Source organism: Polypterus senegalus, chromosome 6 (assembly GCF_016835505.1).
Source record: "Polypterus senegalus isolate Bchr_013 chromosome 6, ASM1683550v1, whole genome shotgun sequence".
In the NCBI taxonomy this organism is placed as follows: Eukaryota; Metazoa; Chordata; class Cladistia; order Polypteriformes; family Polypteridae; genus Polypterus; species Polypterus senegalus.
The window spans coordinates 172111913-172136494 of record NC_053159.1 but is presented as its reverse complement, the minus strand read 5'-3'; the positions used below and the strand labels follow the sequence as shown (position 1 = coordinate 172136494).

General features: G+C 42.9%; 1 protein-coding gene across 1 annotated transcript in view; it reads right to left on the bottom strand.

Moving 5' to 3' along the window:
- Nucleotides 1–1527: 1527 nt before the first annotated feature.
- b3galt1b (UDP-Gal:betaGlcNAc beta 1,3-galactosyltransferase, polypeptide 1b) overlaps nucleotides 1528–24582 on the bottom strand; it is a 963041-nt gene continuing 939986 nt past the window's right edge. Inside the window, exon 7 of the mRNA XM_039757538.1 lies at nucleotides 1528–2935. Coding sequence (XP_039613472.1) covers nucleotides 1689–2669 — 981 coding nt within the window. The 5' untranslated portion in view covers nucleotides 2670–2935 and the 3' untranslated portion in view covers nucleotides 1528–1688. The remainder of the gene's footprint in view (nucleotides 2936–24582) is intronic.

The window sequence follows — 24582 nt, the reverse complement described above, 5'->3', positions numbered from 1 at the left end:
TATAAAATACACTCCAATTTAGTATGCAATTTCATGTGGCATCAAATATATATACCATGATTATGAAGAAATAACTTGAAAAATACCAGACGTATCCACTAAAGTGACAGTTCCTCTTCATGAAATGTGACATAGTAACAGAGGGGCTTGGTTTCCAATGAAGAATGTCAGCTCCAACTGCTTTGTGTCCTTATCTTAGTCTCCGGGGCTAAGTTAGATTCAGGGGTTCATCACCTTCTTCCAGAAAAGAAAGAGGCATTTTGAATTCTGATTGAAAGACGTATGTGATTAAGTTTTGAAACAGCTGGTCGGGTGAAGAATTGGAGCTTTTTGCGGGGAATGGCAAGTTCAAGGTAATTGACTTTGATATATATTGCTAGTAACTGGGGATTGGTGGGTTTAGTTAGGAGACAGGCATTGGTGTATGGCGTCACAAGCCAGATGTGCTTAGGAAACAGGGCATCATGGGACCCCGGGCAAAGCAGTGCACCTGGGCCCCTGATCTGATAGCGAAACAGAAACATACGTAGGTGTCAGAATCACCGTGGGCTCCTATGCTCCTGGGGCCCCTGGCCAGTGTCCATTGTTCCCATACGTTAAGACAGCCTGATCTGAGCTGCCCTGAGTGGAAGAGTAGCGTGGCGAGTGAGAGGTGACCGGTTTACAATATATGGAGAAATATTCAGTTTTATAATCAAAGAGTTACCTCATATTTACAGTACATGAAGGCTACATTCACAGAGGAATGTACTGCAAGTGACATTTCTCAGGCTTACAGCGTAATTGGTTTGGATACATATTGTTGTGGCAGAAAAAAAGAAACCTCTGTACAGATATTATTATCTCTTACAAACACAAGGCGGAATACCGAGAACTGAGAATTTTTTTTCCCACAATTTATTCCAACCAGAATTTTCTTTTTTTTTTATTATTTCACAGTATATCCAGCATTTTTGACGTTCAGTTTCTTGTGAGACCAATCGAGACATTCAAAGAGAGGCTCCCGGAGACACAGCAACAGGGCACGAGACACAAACGCACACAATGCCGTTCTCAGGAAGTCGAGATCCCAATTTTCAATTTAAGAATAAATTTTTTTTTTTTTTTCGCATATTTTTCACTTGTGTTGTACAAAAATGTGTTGGACATCTTTTCTTGTAGATCTGCTGTTGCTTTCCATGTCGTCCATGATGATACCGATATTTTCGGGATTTTTCTCCCTTTTATTTATTTACAGTCTATTATCACCTTTAGATTGGGCATAAATATCTACAAAATAGGATTCATCTTTTGGTGTTGGTACAGAAGAGTAGAGTAGAGGGAAGCAGGTTGCCCGATTGAGATGTGGTACACAGTTTGGCATCGTCGTGTAATACCATATGCTAAAATCGCTAAAACTCTTCTTACGGCTGCCCTCGAACTAATGGCGGGGCAAGTTTTGTTTAAATATACATGCAGTTTTATGTTTTGATTCCCTCCCCTATCTGATCCCAACCCACACTAAAATCACAGCACGGCACTCATGTGTTAGTCTTAAAAAAATAATAACAATATTAACAAAAATACAACTTAACAATGTGCAGAAAGCTTCAGATGTACAACAGTACAGACATCCAGATTTCTGGAACTAGTCGTTGCTGATAAGCGCAATCGGTAATTCCGTCTTAGGCACACTCTGGGACGGAGCACTAACATCGCAGATGCTTCTTGCTTGACATGTCATTCCAGATCCTGTGCATTTCCTCCGGCGATATCTGATGCACTGTAATCACCCTTCGATATCTGCAGAGACTGTAAGCCATTTTCCAGTGGTTAAAGCCACTGTTTTGGAATGGGTGGATGCCCAGCTTTCGCAGGCATAAGCCAACGTAGACATCCTCGAGGTGTAGAAGCCTCGTGTGAAGCGAAGTTTTGTAAATGAGCTCAGCGACGTCCGCTGAAAACACGTATCCAGTACCTGAACAGAAAGGCGGGTACTTACTGTCAGGGTACAAATCTCTGGGCATGTACCATTTGCTACGTACATCCCTAATAGGTCCGCCATTGATGACATAGCCAGTGAAGTACCGTCTCCTTGGCTTGGTTGTTGGCTTTAGAAGTTTGTAGATGAGATTGTCCATATTTACAAAAACGTCACTGTCCGTCTTCATGACGTATTTAGCCCTCGAGCAGAAAGTGGCCACCCATCTCATGCCCATAAGTGTTTTGAGGGTGAGGTTATGGTAGGAGTCAATGAAATCTTCCACCACAATGTCGTGGAAGATCTGGCTCTCTTGTTCCACCATTTGATTTAAGACGGCATCAATGTTTTTTCCCAGGAGAAACAAAGTGACAATCTTAATTCCATTAAAGTTGTTCTCGTCCCCCCAAGTCTCACGAATGGATTGCCGCGCATCAAACTCCTTGTGAGTGGTGCTGATCAGGATCACCAGGAATGGTGGATTGGTTTCGCATTTTTTAGGCTCATTGATGAGAAATTCAAAGGAATGCGGATTCAATGGTCGAGTGCGGATGTTGCTGTAAGTGACGTTTTTCTTGGTGACTCTGCTCTTAGTGCTGGGGCCCTGGCTGACATATGAAGAGGATGGCCGGCTGATACTCAGGTACCAGAGAGCGCTGGCCCAGCAGACAACTGTCAAAACATATAAGCACGAGACCTTTGAAGGCATTATGCTGCATTTACTTCTGTGCGGAGCAGTGGAGTATAAAAGGCTTCCTTGTCGTCAGAGAGGTCCTCTCATAGGAGGCAGCATCTCGCTGCGGCCAGTTAACTCGACACATGAAATGCCGGCAAGGAACTGGGTCCTGGGTCTTGGTGGAAAAATTCAAGGACTGAGCATCATCATCATCATCATCATCTTTTAGTTAAGTGCTTGTGAGACCAAAGAACATGGGCTTCAGCATCTGAGAATTCTGGGGGTTCTCCTTCTAAAGTCTGCGAAATACAAAAAGGACAGAGTCAAGAGTTATGGTTAGGCTTGGAAAGGCTTTGCAGATGGCTACAACTGTAGAAATTACATACAGCAGAATATTATAAAACCTGATTAATCGACATCATAGTCACGAGAGGTGGGATGATCCGAGACCGCATATATGGACACCACCATTTTACCAGAGGATTGGTAGTTTACAATCGAGGATGGACTAAGTGCAAAAGTGTGTTTAATTAAAAAGGAAAAGGCAACAAGCCATGTTCAAAAAGTACAGTGCAATTAAACTTCAATAAATAATAATCCATAAAATAGCGATGGGAGGAAGGTAAAAGGAATGATCAAATTAAGTTCAAGTAAGAAATACATTTAAGGAAAACAATAATCGACTCCTCTCATCTCGTCCCAAGTACTTCTCTCTCGTCTGCCCTGCTCATCCACAAGGTCTAATCATCGTGGACCTCATTCTAGTTCTCATCCCAGCCACCTCCTTCAATGTCTGTTGGGACCTAGCCAGCCCAGTTCCCTCTTTCTGGTACCTTTTTTGGTCTCTGCAGGACCCACAGAGCCTCAGATTGTCCCTACTTCATCGGCTCAGTAGAGGCAATCTGTCCCTGGAGACTTTCCTCCACCATGGGGCATCTGTGACCTTTTCGCCTGCTCTCACACTGGTTTGACTGCCCAATTCCATTCTCTCTTTTCTCTCTGTATTGTCCTCATTTCTGACATACTCAGAACTTTTTATAGCCTTTTAGAGTGTAGGTGCTTCCTTAATGATCCATGGAGAGATAACAAGGGATGGCTGTGCCGATCACACTTGTGCACACGAATGATTTCTCAGCCAATTCTCCCATTAAGAACTCCATGGCTGCCTGTCTCTCCAGTATATACACTGTTGTGGTGTGGAATGTTGTATATAAGATGATAATTATTTTGTATGTCTTTATTTGTAATTTAGATAAAGCAATGTAACAATCCAATACACACACCCACACACCCTTTAGGACTGAGTCGTTATAATTTTAGGGCAGGGTTGGGGTGAAGTTTCTAAAACCAGTTTGGCAAATGATTCTCTGCAGGACTCTCTCAATTAACCCCCGCATGGAGGACAACAACCTCGCTGGCAAGCTTCACCTCAAAAAATGGTATCAGGGGGCCGGTGTAAAACCATTGTGTCGCACCAGAATTCTATTGGTCTAAAGTTGCCTGTTTGGTTTTAAATCAGAAGCCATTAAGTACCACAGCTCCCTATTGGCTGTAGTTTTTGGACAGAGAGCCTATACATTGGTTTGCTTTACCCCTCCCTCTCTCTCTCTCTCACACCATCATCATGAAGGAGCATCTCTCTGTCACACCATGGACTGAAAAGGGCAGCACAATGAAGAGCACAGCTCAGCAGCCATATTGCGACAGGCATGTGGCCTTTCCTGAAGAAAGCTGACCACAATTGACGCCTTAACTAGAGACATTTTTGAGTAACTAAACAAGTCTGAAACTACACAGCAGCATTTGTAGGACAGCAGGTTGCATGGTTGCCAATGTTCACTTGTACTTTGCTTATTGTTATTGGTTATGGATACTATCAATAATACATTATTTAAAGTGTAACTTAACTCCTGCTTGTCTTTTACTACACCTAATAGCCTGAGGTTACAAATGTAGAAGGGAAGGTGGGCAGAAGTTATAAAGTACAATATCTTATAAACAGTGCTAAGTCTATGGGATTTGAAGCATTCTGACAAAGGCTACACGTTAATAATACAAAAGGGGAAAGTAGAGTAATATAGAGCTCTACCAAGACAAAACCTACACCTCCACTCATGAAATCTGAGCCACACTATTTTTAAACAAACTCCCGCACCTCTCTGATCCGCCATGGAACCCTGACAAGCTGTAACACACTGGACAGAGCCTATCATCCCATTGTCTATTCAGATCTAACATTTCTACTTTCTTCTACCATACATTAAATTTTACCTGTCACAAATCTGCCCAAGCCGGTATGCTGTTCAAGTCCCCCTGTAATGGTTCCATGGATTATCTGCCAATCCACTTAGCTTGGTATCATCTGCAAACTTAACCAAACCTTTTACTTATCCATCCATCCATTATCCAACCTGCTATATCCTAACTACAGGGTCACGGGGGTCTGCTGGAGCCAATCCCAGCCAACACAGGGCGCAAGGCAGGAAACAAACCCTGGGCAGGGCGCCAGCCCACTGCAACCTTTTACTTATATTCCTATCCAAATCCTTTATATATATTAAAAATAACAATGGCCCTAGCACTGACCCCTGGAGGACACCATTCGTAATATTAGCCAATTCTGATAGGGTTCCTCAGACCATAACCTTCAGTTTCCTTTGTTTTCCATTTTTGTACCCACCTATGTGCCACACTCTGAATTCCTACATCTTTTAGTCTGATCACTAATCTTTCATGTGATACCTTAGAGCAGGGGTGTCAAACTCCAGGCCTGGAGGGCCGCAGTGGCTGCAGGTTTTCATTCTGACCCTTTTCCTAATCATTGACCAGTTTTCATTGCTAATTAACTTCCTTTCCCTTCATTTTAATAGCCCGGTTTTTAAGGATTCAGTCCTCTGAATTGATTCATTTCTTCATGAAATGGCAGCCAAACAGAAATAAGACATGAAAGGAGCCAACAGATGAGCAGTTAAACTGGGATTTCAAACTCCAAGCAATTTCACTCCAACCAATCTATTAATGAGAAGCTGATTCTTGCTGTTAATTAAGCCCGTTATTTAATTTTGTGGCGTGTTCCTGCTCTCATTCTGCCACAGCAGACATTTCCAAAACTGTTGATTGTCTGTTCGTCAAAATGTTTTGGTGACCTGAGAGATCAACCTTACTGAGACCTTCAATTTTCTTTATTTTCAGATATTGTGTGACGGGCACAGGTGAGCTGGTCGTGGGGCGGCTCGTCTTGTGTGTCATTCTATTGTTTGGCTGCTAATTAAAAAAAAAGACAACTAAGGGGCCTGAGTCAAGTTAATTAAAACTAAAGCAAAATAAGTTAATTAGCAGCAAAAACTGGTCACTAATGAAGAAAATGGTTAGAATGAAAACCTGTAGCCACTGCGGCCCTCCAGGCCTGGAGTTCGACACCTGTGCCTTACAGTGTCTGAAAATCAAGATAAATAATATCAAAAGCACTTCTCTGATAGTATTCTGTTGTTGCTTTCTCATAGAATTCCAGCATGTTAGTGAAACACGACCTTCCTTGTCAGGGTCCATGTTGATGTTTTAGATATGTGTTGATCGATCTTTTCCTTAACAATTCTTTCAATTAATTTACCTGAGATGTAAGTTAGGTTTACTGGCCTATAGTTACTTGAATCAGCCCAATCACCCTTTTGATGCGACAGGATAATACTTTCTAGCCTCTGATCATTGGAATCTCACACACAGGGCTCTGTATATTGAGGCGGACGGCCGGGACCCATGCCTGGCCAGGACACACCTTTGACGCTGGGACCGGGGGAGCAACCATGAAATGCACACTACGTCCCCCTGAACACGTGGTGGCATCCCTCCTGGGTTACATTGGGGCCACAGGCATGGGACTTCAGGGCTCAGCCCTGTTGGACTCCGTGGCCACCACCGGGACGAGCTGCACAGTTTAATGAGCCCATGTGGGCTGGAATGTAGCCCCACCCGAAAGTGCAGCTTGAATTAGGTTAATTATCACCTAAAACACTTCCAGGTGGGCTATAAGAAGAGCCTGCAGCCACTACTGGAGGTGCCAGAGTCGGGAGGAGGAGTGGAGGATTGGAGGAAGAAGAGAGTGACTTTTGTGGGTGTTTTTCTTTTGTTGCGTGTTTTGGGACTGTGTAGGCCCTGTGGGACATGGGGAAGACGTGCCCCAGGGCTGAAGAACAAACAGATCTTTTATTTTCATTTTCAAGTGCCTCTGGTGTCAGTCTGTGTCGGGTCCGCACCAAGTGCTTCTGCCACAATATATAAACTCACAAACTTTTTTAAGCACTTGAGGATAACTATTATGAGGTCCTGGGGCCTCATGTATAAACGGTGCGTACGCACAAAAATGTTGCATAAGAATGTTTCCACATTCAAATCGTGATGTATAATATCTAATCTTGGTGTAAAGCCACGCACATTTCCACGGTAGCTCATAACCTGTCATACGCAAGTTCTCTGCTTGGTTGGTGGCACCCGGCGTCAAAGCAGTGCTACTGTTTCTGTGTGGCTACCCTTTCTTTTTTTGATCCACATCCCTGATGTGGCTTTATAAATACACTGAAATTAACAGCATATTGTTTATTAGGTTAGTGCATCGGATTGTAATTAACCAGTAACAATATAATGGTCCACAGAATGGTCAAACTATTCCAAATACCATAACTGCTTTAGCTTTGTTACTCTCACTGCACCTTCTTCTTCTTCTTTCAGCTGCTCACGTTAGTTAGGGGTTGCCACATCGGATCATCTTTTTCCATATTACTCTCACTGCACCACTCGGAGTATTTGTATCACTGTATCTGAGTGTGAATCACAGCTTTACAGCAGCTGATCAGAAAGAGAATTATCAGTATACAGCATCAAGCACACGCTGCCTCAGCCATGCTGTCTGTTGAACTGCTCTCATACGGCAAATGCTTCAGAGACTTTCCTCGCGGTTCAGAAACAGTTTCATCCCAAGAGCTCTGAACGCACTCAATCAGTCCATCAGGTGCTCCTTGTAGAACTTTTTGTACTTATTAGTATAATCACCTCACTGTAAACTTGCGATACAGTTATAATATTGCACAACCTGAGCCACTTTATAAAGCGGGTATTTACATATGATGATGATAGAATTTTTAAGATGAAATACAGCAAAATATGTTTATTATATTATACAGATAAAACTTTAACTTCATTTGAATAATTACACATGTGAGGATCCGTTCACAGATTGTTCCTGCCTCGCGCTGTATTCTTGCTGGTGCTGACGCGACACTGGAAGAACAGATGGATAGAATAATTAAACACGTACTATGAAGATATTTCGATGTTCCTTAAATGCTTTAAAGAATCGGTGTTCTGTTTACAGATGGCTTAACGTCTATTACAGTGCTGATTGTGTGGCGATTGGGTATTTGGAGAAAGAAAAAAGTTAGCACATTTGTAAGAGACAGTACTGCTACAATAAAGTATTTCATTGAAGGTAGCACACGGCGCAGCAAGCATCTTGCGTGAGACATGAACAATCACTGCGCCAACGTGTTCCCATATTTAATAACATACTTTAACTCCTATCATCATGAAAATTATATCACGTATACATCTCAGTATTTTAATTATTCAGAGAGCTGTAATATCACGAATGTAACGGATTCGGAGGAAGAGAAAGCCTGGAAGCAAGTAGTGATTCACACACATAGAGCACATAGAAGATCAAATACAAAACAAAGCAATAAACATGCCACTTTAATTACAATGGGATTTGAGAAACTAGTAAATTAAACAATTTTAAGATGAAGTTTATGATGTTCTACTTTAATGACAAAATAAACTACATGATTAAAGTGGAAATTTCAAGATTAAAGTTGACATTTCGTGCTTTTTCCCCTCTGTGTGCCTATTTTTTTTTTCTCTGCACCCTAAGTAGCTTTCATATGACACTCAGACGGTGGGCTACGACTCGCCTTTTCACGGCGACTTTGATATCTGACAACTTCTTTTTTATTTCGGGCATTGTGCGGCTTTGTGAACTTGAGCTTTCGAGTTTCTCCGACACGCTATGTCACTCGATCAGCTTCCTTTTGTTGTTTATACCACTGTTTAAAATAACAAATGGTACGTTTTTCTTTGCCTCCACTCGGTAGTCACTGAAATTCTACTTTCCCTCATGCTTTTCCCATTGTCTTTTCACAGAACACTGAGCTTAAGGGCTGTTTATATTGATTTGCATATTCAAAGAGGCGTAATTCTGGGAGGAGTTAGGGTGGGACAGCAGGCATGTGCGTTCATTTTCACACTGATCAGGATTTAGGTAGCGGAAGAACGTGGAAGCTGGCATTCGCACAGATTTATGCATGTGGATTTTTTTGTGCGTAAGCTCATTTCCGTTTTTGTGCTTACGTCATGTTATAGTGCGAATTCTACGCACGGCGTTATGCACGAGACCCCTGGTGATTTGTTAGATTTAAACCTGTTTAATCTAAGCAGCACTTCTCTCTCTAAAATTTCCCAATTGATAAGCACCTCCTTAGTTGTCCCTGTTACTGTTGGAGGTTATTGAGTTCTTCACGCATATAAACTTCAACAAAGTGCAAGTTGTCTTTATATTCTGACTCACGTATAACATTCCTGATACCCTTCACTTCTTCCTTGACTGTTCTTTGACTACTAAAATACTAAAAAAATCTCTTTGGGTTATCTTTTGCCTTTTCTACAATTATTTCCTACAACTACATTTTAGCTCCTGTAATATTCTTTTTAACTGTTCACATGCATCTTTGAAAAAATAGGGCACAGAGTGTAATGTGTTTTTTCAGAGAAACTGTATTGATTATAACATAGATGATAACTTATAATAGTAAAATAACCATTAGACAAAGAGTTTAAATTATTTTCCAGGAATTTTCTCAGAGGCTCATCTACATTCAGACTGTCCGATCCTGACTGCAGGTATGGAGTCTATTCACCCGCACCCGTTCACTTCTCTTAAATTTCAGTCTTGCTCCAATACAATTATGTCTGGTCCCATGGGACGTCTGCAGGAATGGAGATCTCTATTTCTCATGACTGTGAAATGGAAAAACCAGGTTCAGAGATGGTTGAATGTACAAGTAAATGGAAAAACCAGGTTCAGAGATGGATGATTGAATGTACAAGTATAAAATGTTTGCCTGGAGCCCTCAAACTCTGGTTTGGTTGCCGATGAGCAGAGTTTGGGTGCTCTTCAGGTTTCTTCCAGTTTCTACCCCAGTCCATGGACGTTAAAGACAGTGTGTAAGTGTGTGTGCCCCACCGGGATAGGCCGCTTTATGAATTCATCCATCCATCCATCCAGTATCCAACCCGCTATATCCTAAATACAGGGTCACGGGGGTCTGCTGGAGCCAATCTCAGCCAACACAGGGCGCAAGGTAGGAAACAAACCTCAGGCAAGGTGCCAGCCCACCACAGGGCACACACACACCCACACTAGGGACAATTTAGGATCGCCAATGCACCTAACCTGCATGTCTTTGGACTGTGGGAGGAAACCCACGCAGACACGGGGAGAACATGCAAACTCCACGCAGGGAGGACCCAGGAAGCGAACCCAGGTCTCCTAACTGTGAGGCATTATGAATTCATTGTTATATTATTAAAAAAAAGAAAGACGTATGCAAAATCAAAATGTAAGTTGTACATGGCAGATACATTTGAAGCTTTTATGTGGAACATGACGTGAGCGGTGCCTTTATTGTAAACCATGACATCAACTCCAGCTCAATCCACTGGAGCCCTGATGAAGCCCCGTTACTATAGCAGTGTTTATTGGTTAAGGGTCATGAACTCTATCCGGCCAATAACAAGTGAGTAACGTGAAAATGACTAATGGACTACACTTAGTGGCTAAAACTAAAAGCAGCATGCCAATCATTGGATTTCCCATCTATTCTCTAACAGTGCGAATGCATTGAGAATCTTAAAATAAAACATGTCAAAGGAACTGTAAAATCTCCTTAAATCAGCTACAGAAGAAACCATTCCCTAGAGATATCGCCTAGTAAATCCTTTGTAGCCAATTTCTCCCTCCCTCATCGGATGAAGAAGTCGCTGACAGATAATGGAGACAAAAGGCGGATAATAGAACTTTCTGCGTGTCATGCCTGATGTTAAGATGTAAGCAAAAGGAGTAGCAAGGCTAGAGAATATGTTCATTTCTACCCTCTTCGACTACTGCAATGCACATATTTATGCCAATACCCCCAACGGTCAGCAGATACACAGCTGAAATGTCATGAATCATCCTGTTTGTGTGTCATCATCTCATTCTGAAATGACTTATCTTGTTATCCAACCTTCCATTTTCCCAACCGCCTTATTACTTATCATGAGGCTGACATCTTTATCCAAGGTGATTTACAATATTTGAGAGATACAATTGGCTCCATTTCTTTTGTTTTCCCAGTTGGAGCCCAAGCAGGTGAAGTGACACACTCATTGTAACAGTTTCAGTAGTAGGATCTGAAGCCACATCCTCAGGGTCTGAAGTCCACTACTCCACACGGTCAAGGGCAGCTGGAGCCTACCCCAACCAATCTTCTATTTGTGTTACAAGGAGCTAGAGCCTATCCTGGGAGGACCAAGTTTATGTATCAACACTGATAAATTGCTCAAGGACCTCACCATGTCTGTGTCAAGTCCTCAAACAGCGTGGCTGGTCATCAACCCGGCACCTCTGAAGGCAGTAAACAGCAGTTGCACTGTTAGAATGTATCCAGTGTGACGGATGGCCAGGGCCACTACCTGGCCCGGGGATGCCAGCTGGGTGGAAGAACCGAGGGAGAGACTATATTGGAGTCACTATCTTCCCCAAGACACTAAAGGACAGCCTTTCTGGGTTGCTACAGCACCATGGATCTTCACAGGGCATCCTAGGAGTTGTAGTTTAGGAGCAGCTCTGTTGGGCTCTCAGATGCTGCCAGGAACCACTTGGAGGAACCACAGCCAGAAGAAGGGCGATAAACATCTGGTGCACTTCTGGGTGCATCAGAAAATGAGCCGCCTTACCACCAGTCAGGGAGCCAGAGTCGGGAGGTGGAGAAGATGACAAAGAGGAGGAGTGGAGACACAGAAAAAGAAGAAAGAATTGTGTTGTATTTGGTGCTTTGGGTACTGTACTGTGCAGTTTAAGAGAAAAACACTTCCCCACTTAAACAAAAGGTGTGCTATTTGGCAAGACTTGTGTCTCAGCCTGTCTTTGTCGGGTTTTGGGGAGCGCTACGCCACCCCGGTGGTCCACACCAGTTAACACCTTTGGCACAGAAAAGGCTGTTGTGTAACCACCAGGTCTGTGACGCAGCACTACTGTCCAAGAAAAGACAAATGGCAGAGGGGGGCCATCACTCTGAGCAAATTCCTCAGCAGGTACACAAAGACTTGTCCAAAATCACTCTGAGAGAGGCGAGAGTATGGCTGCATGCGTAACGTGATACACCACAAGTTGTGGTACAAGTCAGAGGTCAGGAAGGGGAAATGGAAAAGCTTCTGATCAGAGTGCGGCCTCTCCAAGCGGACAGGAGCAGGGCCTTTAGCAATTTCTTACCAGTGATATCTTGGCAGAAACCAAATGAAAACGACACGTCATTCAGTTTAGCAAAGTTTCTAGCTTGAAAGTAGTGGAGGAACTGTGTTGATGAGAAGTTGTATTTGAGGTGTAATTGTCCGTGGGATGCAAAAAGATTATCTATGTACAAGTCTCTAAGTGTTTTAATCCTGGACAATTTCCAAACATTAAATACTGTGTATGTTTGATAGAGTGGGAAAAGGTGATTGTCATGTAGAGGTGCGAAAGATTAAAGCGTCTTTGTATTAAAGTGCTTCCCACATTGGTTCCATATTCGGAGTGAATAAAGAGCGATTGGATTATTAGTGTAATGATGGCAGTTTGTATAAACTGGGGCACAGAGCAGGGAATATAAAGAAGTATGGCATGATTTTAATTCTATTGCAGACCAGGCTTGTGCATATTCAATTTGTGTCGACATCCAGGTCTTCATCTCGTCATCACTATTGCTTGATTTAACAAAGATTTCAGTTTTAGTTTGTTCTAAAACTGGCTTTACAGTTTCTCATTCACACATCATTGTGTTTTGGTTGAAGGCTCCACCCCTCTCATGAATATTGATGAATTACCCCTTACGATTTTGTGCAGCATGTTATTGTATCCACTAGATGGCAGCAGAATACTGTTCTGAGAGTTATTCAGGCTTAATGCTGTAAAGCGTCTCCCCGAGTCTGACTCGGAAATAACTGCAATTACTTAGAGTCACGCTAAGGGTTAATGACAAGGATGTTAACAAGGCAGGCTGGTAGAAAGCTTATAAGAGTAGCAGACATCTGAACACTCACACAAGTGTACAAATTCACCAAAGAAACAATCCCTTAACACATTTAAGGTCCACTGAATAGTTGGTGCCAACACTCAGGGCAGGGCGACATGGTAAGCCAAGTCTAAATGGACTGATGCCATGATTCAGTGTCTGCTGATCAGCAAAATTTGTGTGAAATCTTAAGTAGAGGAAAATTTAGTAGGCTCAGGTGGGCATCTAACTGTTATACAGAAGTGTTGTCATCTGTTCTCGGTGAAAGCAGCCCATATGATTTATTATGAAGATCTGCTGTCCAAACTGAATTACTGAAGTCAGCTTCTATATTTAACTTTTGGGAAGTGAACCGACCACGGTGTATAATTCAATCTCACACAAAGAGTGAAATGGTGGGGTTTGGACTTAAAGACAGCTTTCAGACTCTGGGGACTCCTCTCCAAGACAACCCCATTGCTGGCCTTCTGAGTGGTTTTATTGCTTCTGACACATTCAGCACCTGCTTTTTTGTTTCCACTCCACGCCGGAGTCTGGAAAATCCAATTGATTTTGATATATCACTTGAGGTGAAGTGATTAAAAATGATTTGGCTCTAAATAAAGAACACCGGGGTCTGAATATCAATATGCCAGAGCCTGGTACTCAAGAGCTTCAGTGACACTCACTCCTCTAGCAGTCTGGAATGTAATGATGAGAAATAGAAAGATAAAAGTTACTGAAGAGCTGCTCTAAACTGTGAGCTGCCTCAGCTCTTCTACAGATGAGCTTTATTTTATCTTGCAGAGGGACCCATAAATCCTAAAGGGCAAGCTGAGCTCACCAGCTCTATCTAAAGAGGGAACCTTGAGGAGCAGGCCTGTAGGACAACAAGCAGCCTTCTGATTCTGACTACTCGGTCACAGGTGCTCCGGTAAATTATGAACATTTCAACTTTTATTCTTGAAAAATAGATATCAACAATTGATCTGTATGAATAATTATAAACGAGACATCTCCTTGGCCAACATTATGCTCCTCCCACTCACAGGTCCTCGTTTTTCAGGAAGGTCCCCTTTTGGTCAGATCGGGAGATCTTGCTAGTAACATTCCATTAAAGGCCTTTGTTCTTCATTATGATGCCTTCCTTCATTCTTGGTGTCCACAGATTAGCCCTAGAGTGGTCTCCATGTCAGTCATTGAAAATACAGTAGCACTTTGTGGCTGTCTTGGCCACAGTCCATTCAGACAAAATGGGCAAAACTATTCAATTAGAGTCGGCCTTCTGTATCATTGAGCTCTGCAGCCACAGATTCCACCAAACACAATTCAGATATTTCCAATAAGCAAAGTCTCATCTGTAAAATTTTTTTTAACTCTTTTGCAACCCTCCCGAACAGGGTGGCATGGCGAAATGCGATTTGCGCGTTTGTCCAGGGCTGCTTGTCTGTCGCCAAGACAACCGCAGGTTCACAGCGCCAAAGAGGCAACGGAAAGATCACTGTCTCCTCGCGCAACGCGTCTGCCGCCCAACACTATAACATGGCCACTGACCTCACCCCAGCCCTGCCCGTTTGCTGTGTCTGTGTGTAGTTGAGTGGTAGCTCCCACTGCAATAAGTAACCTTGCTGAATAAAGCGGGTTTTCCAGAAATTCTTAGACTCAGCCTCGTCTTTTGGGTGCAAGACAGCAACTCACATCTTACAAATTAAACCAGAGAGTATTTTTCCTTATTGTCTAAGTGTCTTTTAAAAGCGGTCTGCGGGCTGTCACATGCACTTGATTGGTGGAGTGCTGCTGAGATGGTCATCCTTCAGATAGATAGATAGATAGATAGATAGATAGATAGATAGATAGATAGATAGATAGATTAGCTCAGTGTTTCTCGACTTTTAAGTATTTGCGACCCGAGTTTTCATAACAGTTTTAATGGTGTCCCCTTAATGTTTTTTTGAAAGGAGTCCACTCATACCAATTTGTTCTTTTTTAATTAATGATATATCATAGATGCATATTTTATTATACCTACTAACTCTATATTTATTTTTCTAGTATCAGAATGTAATTTAAGTTATTTGTTTTGGTTTCAATAGATGTATTTTTCATATTTTCGATTCTTGTTTTCTTTTTTTCACATCTTCGCGCCCCCTTTTTTGTTACTTTGCGCCCCCTCACAGTTTGAGAACCACTGAGACAGATAGTGTGGAATATGACCCCGACACACACAGGCAGACACGTTGTAATCACCCCACACACATTTATTGAGGGTTTCCATATTTCACAGTCAGCTCACAAGCCCCAATACCCCACAGTCCAGGCCAACACCACAATGCCTTCTCTCTCCGTCTCTTCAGATCACCTCCCATCTTCCACCCGACTCAAGTACAACTCTGAAGGGAGGTTGCCCCTTTAAATAAGCACCCGGATGTGCTTCAGGTGTGTTTCCGGCAATCTCCCACCGACACGCCCCAGTGTGGCAGAAGTGCCAGCTGTCACCCCGGAAGCACTCCGGGTGTCCTTGTTTCTCTTCCCCCCAGCACTTCCTGATGTGGCGGAAGTGCTGAGGTCCAGGGTCCTCCAGGTATTGGGGTCCCCCTGGCGGTGACCACGGGCCACTACAGGGTCGAGCTTCCCAGCTCTTTACCCGCAGCTTCCAGGGCAGCCGCCCCCTCGAGGTCTGGAGGAGGCACAAGCCTTCCTCCAGTCTTCTCGGGCGTCCTGGCTGGGTACAACCCCCATCCGGGTACCACAATAGATAGATAGATAGATAGATAGATAGATAGATAGATAGATAGACAGATAGATAGATAGATAGATAGATAGATAGATGTGAAAGGCACTATATAATAGATAGATAGATAGATAGATAGATAGATAGATAGATAGATAGATAGATAGATGATAGATAGATAGATAGATAGATAGATAGATAGATAGATAGATAGATAGATAGATGTGAAAGGCACTATATAATAGATAGATAGATAGATAGATAGATAGATAGATAGATAGATAGATAGAAAATGGACTATATGATAGATAGATAGATAGATTAGGTTCTCCCTTGTCAGTAGATGACCTCTGAAGAGTGGTTAGAGTGACCATTAGTCCTCTTGGTTAACTCCTTGACCAAGGCTCTTCTTGCCCACTTTGGCCATACAGCCAACTCTTGGAAGAGTTCTGGTGGTCCATGTCAGAGTCCCCTTTTCATCCCACCTCTTTAAACCTGGAGTCAACAGATGGAAACAATGCTATTATAAATAAACCAGATCTCTCATTTCAAAATGGGCAGGATGGGCACTACGTGGCAAAGCATTGCTGCTTCACAAAACTTGGGCTCAGACTGGAGAGCCTCCTGTGTTAAGTTTTCATGCCCACAGTGCTCACATGGATGTCCTCTCCGACCTCTCAGCTCCATTGAGTACGGTGGACTTGGCACCCTGTTTGTAATGAGTTGCCTGCATTACGTCCAGGGCGGTTAGATTCAGTTTCCCCCAGCCCATTGCTTTTTACGACTTCATCATTTGGAGAACACATGAAGTGCTGTCTAGTGATTAGATGCCACTCGCCGGCTGCTCAGCTGACAGTGTAAACAATCTCCTGCGCCGAAGCTGTCACCCCTCACCATGCTGCTGCTGGCTGGACATCATGTCAGACTGTGAGACAGCTGGCCTCTGTGAAAGCACTTTATCAGAGTCTACAAGCGGAACGGTAATGTGACACGTGAAGACGATGGCTATTTACCCCTCGTCTGACTTGTTTTCTAATTTTGATATCGCCTTTTTAACGACTAGTGGACTTGTGTGTTCAACAAAAGAACATCTTAAAAGAGAGGAAAGAAACCATGGCAGCCATTTAGTATATGAGGAGGTACCCAAAAAGAACCGGAATTTGTACGTGGCACACAATCTAGACTTAGTTGCGAATTTCGCCACTAGGTGTGGCATACTTATAGTATTCTGTGACAGTCTGCCAAGTGCCATTGCGCTGTATTGTTTGTACGCCATTCCGTGAATGGGAGGCAGCTAAAGGGCTTGAATGAAAGTAACACCATGCCAGACCAGGGGGAGGCGATGTGCATTGACCCTTTCTCTCCTCTCTCTGCAGACCAGTGTGGAAAGACGCCTGGAACGCAGACAGACGGACTCAGAATGTCCACAACACGCACGTTTATTTTCCCCTTCTGCACAGAACACAATGCATTAATCAGCCACAACAACTCAGTCCTTTTAACTTGACTTTCTTTTCTTCTGTCTTTTTTATTCTTCTGCCACCTTCACTCCTCTCTTGCAAGCTCCATCCTCTGCCACCCGACTCCGGCTCCTTGAATGAAGTGAGGCGGCCCCTTTTATAGTGCACCCGCAAGTGCTCCAGGTGCTTTGCGATTAGCCTTCCGGGTGTGGTGGACACGCTGCCCGTGAATCCAGCTCCTCTTCAGGCAGCATTTAGTATAACTTAAATAACTAGCAAATGGCTCTTACACCGCTATTTGCACATCTCATGCTCCTTCTTTGTATCACGGTAGCACCAGCATCTTGATACGTCATGCTTTCCGATTGGTGGAGACTTTCACGTGGCCGCGTTAACACCCCGAGGCGGTCAAGCCAATTACTGTACCTCCAGATTAGGGTAAATACTAGGTTTGCCAGATTAGAAAATTAGAAATACGGGACACTCTTAAAATCTCTCTCTGTATTACTATATATATAAATTTACACATGCCCCCTACACGCCCAGACCAATATATTATATAAAAGTTGAGACGTAAGTTAAAAACATAAAGCAAGGATTTTAATGGGTTATTAGAACATTAGAACACTCTGTCTACCACACTACTTGGTCTCTTATTCCAAATGTCTATCATTCTTTGTGTAAAGAAAAACTTCCTAATGTTTGTGCGAAATTTACCCTTAACAAGTTTCCAACTGTGTCCCCGTGTTCTTGATGAGCTCATTTTAAAATACAAGTCTCGATTCACTGTACTAATTCCCTTCATAATTTTAAACACTTCAATCATGTCACCTCTTAATCTTCTTTTGCTTAAACTGTAAAGGCTCAGCTCTTTTAATCTTTCTTCATAACTCATCCCCTGTAGCCCTCAATCAGCCGAGTCGCTCTTCTCTGGACCTTTTCTAGTGCTGCTATGTCCTTTTTGTAGCCTGGAGACCAAAACTGCACATAGTACTCAAGATGAGGCCTCACCAGTGTGTTATAAAGGTTGAGCTGAACCTCCTGTGACTTGTACTCCACACATCAAGGCGCTATATAACCTGACATTCTGTTAGCCTTCTTAATGGCTTCTGAACACTGTTGGGAAGTTGATAGCTTGGAGTCCACTACGACTCCTAAATCCTTCTCATAAGGTGTATTCTTGATTTCCCGACCGCCCATTGTGTGTTCATACCTAACATTTTTACTTCCTATGTGTAATACTTTACATCTGCCACATTTCATCTGCCACAAATCTGCCCAAGCCTGAATGCTATCCAAGTCCTTCTGTGATGATATAACGGATTCCAAATTATCTGCTAATCCACCTATCTTGGTATCATCTGCAAACTTAACCAGCTTGTTACTTATATTCCTATCTAAATCATTTATATATATTAAAAATAGCAGCGGCCCTAGCACTGACCCCTGTGGAACACCACTCATAACATCGGCCAGTTCTGATGAGGTTCCTCGCACCATAACCCTCTGCTTCCTGTGTTTCAGTCAATTCTGCACTAAAAACATCACCCTGAACTCCCACTTCTTTTAACTTGATGCCCAACCTCTCATGTGGCACCTTATCAAATGCTTTCTGAAAGTCCAGATAAATAATATCATAAGCTCCACTTTGATTGTATCCTTTTGTTGCCTCCTCATAGAATTCCAACATGTTAGTAAAACACGACCTCCCTCTTCTGAACCCATGCTGACTGTTCAGAATAACTCCTGTCCTTGTCATGTGTTGCTCAATCTTATCCTTAATAATTCCTTCCATTAATTTTCCTGTGATGCTTGTTAAGCTTACTGACCTATAGTTGCTTGGATCTGCCCTGTCACCCGTTTTATAATACAATATGAGGAAAACAAAAGTAAAATCATTTGAAAATATGTATTTAATACAGACAACAGAGAAATATTATTATTTAATACAGGCAGTTAGAACAAAGTGGGCCGTGGCAAGTACGCTGAATGTTGCAGTGCTGATACAGAACTACACAGCAGCGCGGCTGAAGAGCAAAACACGAGCTTCCTCGCTACATTTGCGTTATTTTCATCAAGAGAATCTGAGAAAAGAAAATATAATTACTTATAAAGTTACAACTAAGTACCGTAAAAAGGTAGTGAAAATATATTTTAATTACAAATTTGAAAATGAACTAAATATGACAGGGGACAAAATGATCAAATTGGACTTGTCCCATATATAAGTGACGTCTGGCAACCCTAGTAAATACATGCCACGCTGTCAACATGTGGTATCCCTTGGTGAATAAAAATAAGCTTTTAAACATTCGTTCGAGGTGATTTGGTGCAAAAACCGGGCAGTTAGGTGGTAATCGGTTCCTGTGTTTTCCGGTTTACGTCTCTCAATTTCCCTTTTTTGTTTCGGTCGCTTCTGACGTCTTGCTCATGGCTTTTGACTGTTGTCTTGTGAAGCGCTCACAATCTCTAAGCGACCCATAAACGCACGATAATCCCATGGGATGTTGTCTTTTATCAGTAACACTATAAGTATGTATGCTCTTGTATACTTTCTATATTTACACATCATTTATTCGTTAATTGAAGAGCTTTTTTTGCGGTGCTTAATATCGTAATGAACTCCGAGATTCCGCACAATAGCGGGTGCATTTATTGCACAACAAATGATTTACAGCAGCCTTCTAGCCGACTCAAACTCACAAATACCCCGTAAAAATAACTGTCTCTTCACTAGGCAGGGTATTCCACTCCCGCAGTGTTCCTGATCGTCATCCAGCGTCTCGTGTCGTATTACACCCTTATCATCTGCAAGTCTGTATCTGTAATGCCATGGGAGTCTCCTCCAACCTTCCTGAGCCTTCTCGGATTACAAAGAGATAACAATGTGGTGAGAAGTCAAGAAAAATGTCACCTTTTATTGGCTAACTAAAAAGATTACAATATGCAAGCTTTAGCGGGAACTCAGGCCCCTTCTTCAGGCAAGAAACTGGAGTTTCCTGTGTTTATATAGACACCAGAACAAATAACAGCATTGGAAAACCTTTAGGTGAGACATCTAAGGTGTAAAAAATGAATAGACCTCTTCAGGCTAAGATTTATTTAGCAAGAGAGGAGAACAATGCAAGGTCAAGATCTTTGGATAAGATACATAACTTCCCAACAAAGTCTTTTAAAACACCATAGTGCTAAAGGGATAAAAGGAAGGTTCTGGAAGGCAGAGCTCAGCACACCCTGCTGTCAATCACCTGTCCAGGCCCCGCCCATCTCTAGAGTGACAATGCTGGCCATTACAATATAAAGTTTTACTGGCACATGCCTGCTCAAGCTCCAGGCTCATTTCTGAACTATACGGTAAGGGTCCATATTGCTATAAATGGGAAATATGTTCTTTTCTTGACAATTCTTAACAAGTCTTTTTCAGTTCTTTTTTTTTTTTGTATGTGCAGTAAAAATCCAAAGCCTCCTACACTGAATGACTAACGTGGTCTCCATTACTGATTGGAAACCTTCCATTGCACCATCTGTCTGGCTGTCCTTTTGTCACTTTTATACGCAGCTAACATGTGCAGTCACGGCCACCTCTCGACGCTCTGACAGTTCATTTTCAGGACTCTAAGCTGTGCCTCGTGAATCATTTTCACACGTTCATCAGCAAATCCCTGTTAGGGCTAATCTGGGGTGAGCAGGGGTTTAAGAAGTAAAAAAAAAAAAAAGAAAACAGGGAGGCCTAATTGACCGAATGAGTTAGCGACCGTGCAATTCCGACTCCAGCGCCTTCAATCGCTGAAGCCGCCATGCAAAGCCTTCTCGGAACAATGGGCTCAAAGATGCTGGAATCTTCAGATAAGAGCCGAATATGCAAGAGGGAAATTGTCTGCTGGATCATGTCAAGAGTAGAGAAAAGCACAATTTAATAATCTCAATTTATCTCCACATTCTGATTTTTTTTTCCCATTTCGGCAATGAGAAACATATTTTTAATACTGAATCCAGACAATATGAATGATTTGACAACACAATAAAAAAGAACCTGAATAATCAGAGCTGTTGCTGGCTACAACGCAGATGATAAGCAGCCGGCCGGAATGGAGAAAATACGCGTCGGCATCAAAGCCCCATCACGGGGTGCACATTAATAAGACCACTTTGTGATGTGGACGGCCTCCTGAACTTTAAATATCATGTCTCCTAAACAAAAGAACACATCTCTGCGGTGACTCTGCGCTTATCTGGACTTTCATGGAAGTAAATACTAGACCCTGTTCATGCGGGCTGGCACATATCTACTGTGGAAACCAGGGGGCATACAGCTCCCCCAAACACCTGGCACACCAGACACAGAGGCACAAGTCCAGTACAAGACTGGGGAGCTCTGTTTCTCTGCTCTCCACAGCGCCAAATACCACAAACAGAGAGGCCTTTCTTCCTCTTCTGTCTTTCCACTCCACTTCAATTACTCCACTTCACTTCACTCCACTCTACTTCGCTTCACTCCACTTCTCTTCACTCCACGCCACTCCACTCCACTTCACTCCACTCCACTTCACTTCACTTCACTCCACTCCACTCCACTTCATCTTCTCCCACCCGACTCTGGGTCGTTCTGTGAGGTAGCTGGCTCCATTTTTAACTCTTTAATAATAATAATAATAATAATAATAATAATACATTTTATTTATATAGCGCCTTTCCCATGCTCAAGGCACTTACAGAATATAAGAAAGAATGGCAGGGCATACAGTACATAGAACTGTACTAAACCAAATAAATAAATAAATAAAGAAGATTACGACAGTAAATTCAGAGAACGCCTAACAGACAACATAATTGATGGTCTAACACACACACACACAGGTTACATGAGCATCTTGACAGAGAGGTAAACTGAGAGAAAGGGAATGAAGTCAAGTAGAGCTAACAGCCTTCCTGAACAGATGAGTTTTGAGTTGTTTTTTATAATAATTCATGGAGTCAGCTGACCTGATTCATTTCGGTAGGTCATTACAGAGTCTGGGCGCTATACAGCTGAAGGCCCTGCTGTCACCCATGGAGTGTAGATTAGTGTGGGGCACAACAAGATTACCAGAATCAGAGGACCTTAGTGAGCGGGCAGGCACATAGTGATGGAGAAGGTCACTGATGTAGTTTGCCGTGAGGTTATTTAAGGCTTTGTAGGTTATTAGTAGGATTTTATATTCGATTCTGTAAGACACAGGGAGCCAGTGAAGACGGAGCAGGATGGGTGTGATGTGCTCACTGTTGCTGGTTCAAGTAAGGACTCTTGCAGCTGAGTTTTGAATAAGCTGGAGCTGTGATATAAGATTAGACAGGGCACCTGACAGTAGGGAATTAAAATAATCAATGCGGGATGTGATAAAAGCAGGACAAGTTTCTCAGCATTAGAAAAGGAGAGGAATCAACGAACACGGGATATGTTACGGAGGGTAAAGTAAGACAGTTTCTTAATGTGATTTATCTTTAAGGGCTGAGTATTTTTTCTGAAAAGCATGCAAAGCGAGGGTGTCACACATAAATCAGCGTAAAACGACTGCTGCTGCATGAGACGCATGTCTCTCTCGACGGCCAGCAGGGATGCACAGTGGGCCGGCTGCTTGCTGTCTTAACGTGGAAGGTGGGCGATGGTGGCAGTTGCAGCGAGATGCAACCTGTCATTGTAAGCAGCTGTCCTGAAGGTGTGTCAGCTACATGAAGGTGCTCAGCACCATGATGAGCTGGGGAAAGATCAGCTGATGCTGGGACCCCTTTTCGTTTTCATTATCTTTCTCCGGATCATTTTCATCAAAATCAGTGATAATCTCCAAACCTTGTCTGCAGAGTATTTCACTTTGGCCGATGTCGTTTTAGAGGCTGTTTGTTCTTTGCTACTCTTTTCACGAGCAGGGAATCGAAGTCAAGGCAATGAAAAGAACGTTCCTTCTGACAAAAAGGGTCCAACTAAAACGTAATGGTGAGTTTTGTCAAAAGTTGACATCTGCCCTGAAAGAGTTAAGACGCACCCGGGACAACCTCAGGTAGCTCGTTAGGGAGGTCTGGGATTACTCCCTGGTGCGGTGGAAGCCCAATGTAGGGGTCTCGCAGCTCCCCCTGGCGGCATTCTTGGAACCCAACAGGCCTGAGCAGACCAATACCAACGTCCCATATAGACCTGTAGGACTCAAAGGGGCCATTTCACTCCAGGGGGGCTGCCAAATAGCAATATGAGGGCGATAGCTCCCTTCAAAATCCATCTCCCCCTCTCTTTCCCTTACTGACGTGTCCCGGCTTGGTAAAGACGCCGGCCACCATCCATCACATGGATGTCCGGAAAAATAAGACAATCTGTAAGGAGTTCGGCTTGTTACTAGATCAAGAAGCCTCAGGTTATCCAAGGAATAGTCTTGGTAGTGTAGTGGCCGGTCTGGGTAAGTGGTCAGCCATTACAGTACTCTGTCTCGATGTAGATAATGACCAGTCCACTATTACTCCCTGGGCCTTCTCAAAAAGGGTACTTTCCAGGTGTAGACCTCCCTTTAAGACCCTCTCATCTTCTACTTCTAGCACTGGGTAGCAATCAGTTGATCTGTCACATTATTATATGTTAATATGATGACATTTCTAATTTTCTTGTTAGCCCTCACATGTTAAGGCTCTAAGATTTCATGGGTTATAAAAAAACTGCAGTCTTCCCATGAACTTCGTGGAGGAGTAAGAGTTCCAAAGAGAAGTTGAATTTCTACTGCTGATCCTTTTTAAACAGAAGGCAGACATTTCACAGCCTACAGAAAGTTTTTGTACTTTGTTAAAGTTCTCGTCTTTCAGGTGAACGTCAAAAATACAAAGTCACAGCTTGATCTCAGTTTTGATGGCTGCAAGACAGATTGGGAATGACTTGCTGCAGATGTCTGTTGACAACTTATGCTGGCCTCTGCAGCACAACGAGAACATGAGCAGGTGAGCTGGAAGACATGGGATGGGAAAGAAGCAGACGTGCCTGAATTTGATTTTCTGACAGGACTCGAGGAGCCTGTGGAGTTTGTTTTTTTTTTAGTCCAGGGTTCAAATGTCGTTTTAGTCCCCCCTTCTCTACAGTATCCATGTTAGGCCCTGTGTGAGTATCCCATGGCATTGTCCCTTGTCAGGACACCATTTAGCTCATAGCCTGATAATGGACCAGTAGCAAGTGAGGAGACAGCAGTTTTAAAGTGCAAAAAGGGCAAAATGTATTTTTATGATATTAACTGTGTGATGGACACCCAGGCATCAGCAAGCCCAAGCCCCGACACAAACACAGAATCACAGTCCTGGGTTCAAATAAAGGGTGTTTATTAACCAAAAAACACCTCAAATACGGTACAAAAAGTACAATCCGCAGGTTTTCCTTTCCTCCCAATAACTCTCTCACTTCCGCACTGCCC